At 56.2% G+C, this 1,479-nt stretch overlaps 1 protein-coding gene across 1 annotated transcript; it reads right to left on the reverse strand.

Moving 5' to 3' along the window:
- Positions 1–330: 330 nt before the first annotated feature.
- On the reverse strand, positions 331–1,041 carry APOC2 (apolipoprotein C2). The gene is made up of 3 exons (XM_008051834.1): positions 987–1,041; positions 671–830; positions 331–421 (listed from the first exon to the last, which is right to left on the reverse strand). The coding sequence occupies exons 1-3, from the start codon at positions 1,039–1,041 to the stop codon at positions 331–333; spliced, it is 306 nt and encodes a 101-aa protein (XP_008050025.1).
- Positions 1,042–1,479: the final 438 nt, after the last annotated feature.

The following is a 1,479-nucleotide window of genomic DNA, read 5'->3' on the forward strand; positions in this document are numbered from 1 at the left end:
ATCCACTCACCTCAGCCTCCCAAAGGCGCGGGATTACAGGCTGAGCCACCGAGCACGGCTGTTATTCACTCTTTATTCCCATGGGCCAGGTTCCAGGTTAGAGCTACATATATACAGTAGGCACTCATTAAATGTTGGCTAGACTATATCAGTCCCTCCATCCTGGCCTGAGTCCTCAGAAAAGCAGCCACATCAAAGAGAACCGACTTGGATTTTTTTATTGACAAGAATTCAGGCTGGAGTTGGGGGCAGAATGCCAAGAACTGCTGGGAAGTGAGGGTGCGGTCCCATCCTAGGCTCTACCCTCGCCCATGACTGGGGGGCTGCCTGCTAGGAGTCTCCCTTCAGCATAGAAAAGAGCTGGTCAGTGAAGATGGCTGTGTAAGTGGTCATGGCTGCAGTGCTTTTGCTGTACATGTCCCTGGGGAGAAAGGACAATAGGTTGGAGGGAGGAGGGGCGGGGTCCTGGACACTCCGGTCTGAGGGAGGAGGGCCGGGGCCCAGATTCCATATGAAGGTCTGAGAAAAGAGGGACTGGGGTCTGGACTCCTGGATCTGACGGAGGAGGGACCGGGGTCTGGACTCCAGGGTCTGAGGGCCTGGGCTCAAGGAGTCCCAGATACAGTAGGTATCAGGGGCCCGTCCCTGATTCGCCAAGGGTAGGTGCTACCTGAGTTTCTCATCCACTGTTGGCAGGTATGTCTTCTGGTACAGGCCCTTGGCAGCCGCCTTGGCTGTGTCCCAGTAACTGGAGAGTGACTCCTGCATCTGGGTCAGCAGGGCTGGGCTGGCGGGCTCATCTTGCTGGGGCACATGGGCCCCCTGAACCTCTGCAGGGGGGGAGGGTGTCAGGGAGCCCCTGGGGCTGCAGCAGGGGGGAAGAGGAGGGAAGAGCAGGAGACGCAGGGTCCGGAAAGGAGTAGGCTGGGAAGATGCTTGGAGCTCACCCTCCTCCCCGGACCCCCTCCCCCACAGCCCACACTCACCGAATCCCAGTATCAGGAGGACAAGACACAGCGCAAGGAGGAATCGGGTGCCCATGGTGTCGAGAGACCTGGAACACTGAGGGTCAGTTCATGTGGCAGGGCCACTGGACACATCAGTTCCGGGGTCCCGTCCCACTGGGATACAGGGACAAGGATTCCCTCCACCTCCCACTCACTGCCCAAGTCATGTTCCTCATGCGTTGACTTGAACACAGGAACATCCTTGGGCCTCTCGCTTTCTACCATTCTAAGATTTTTTTTCTTTTAATTATTATTTTTTGTTGTTGTTGTTCTTTTTTTTTGAGTTGGAGTCTCACTCTGTCACCCAGACTGGAGTGCAATGGCCACTTCCGGCCACCGCAGCCTCAACCTTCTGGGCTCCAGCGATCCTTCCACCTCAACCTTCCAAGGAGCTGGAACTACAGGCGCGCTCCCACACCCAGCTAATTTTTGATTTGTTGTAGAGATGAGGTCTCGTCAAGTTGCCCAGGCA

The sequence above is a fragment of the Carlito syrichta genome, unplaced genomic scaffold (genome assembly GCF_000164805.1).
Source record: "Carlito syrichta isolate Samal-C Ts95f unplaced genomic scaffold, Tarsius_syrichta-2.0.1 Scaffold67556, whole genome shotgun sequence".
NCBI lineage: Eukaryota > Metazoa > Chordata > Mammalia > Primates > Tarsiidae > Carlito > Carlito syrichta.

Bases quoted from the DNA above. Each gene is read 5' to 3' on its own strand.
- APOC2 (XM_008051834.1), bottom strand. From the start codon at position 1,041: ATGGGCACCCGATTCCTCCTTGCGCTGTGTCTTGTCCTCCTGATACTG. The intron at 831-986 runs GTGAGTGTGGGC...CCCCCCCTGCAG, and splicing joins CCTCCTGATACTGGGATTCG to AGGTTCAGGGGGCCCATGTG. The intron at 422-670 runs GTAGCACCTACC...CTTTCTCCCCAG, and splicing joins ACAGTGGATGAGAAACTCAG to GGACATGTACAGCAAAAGCA.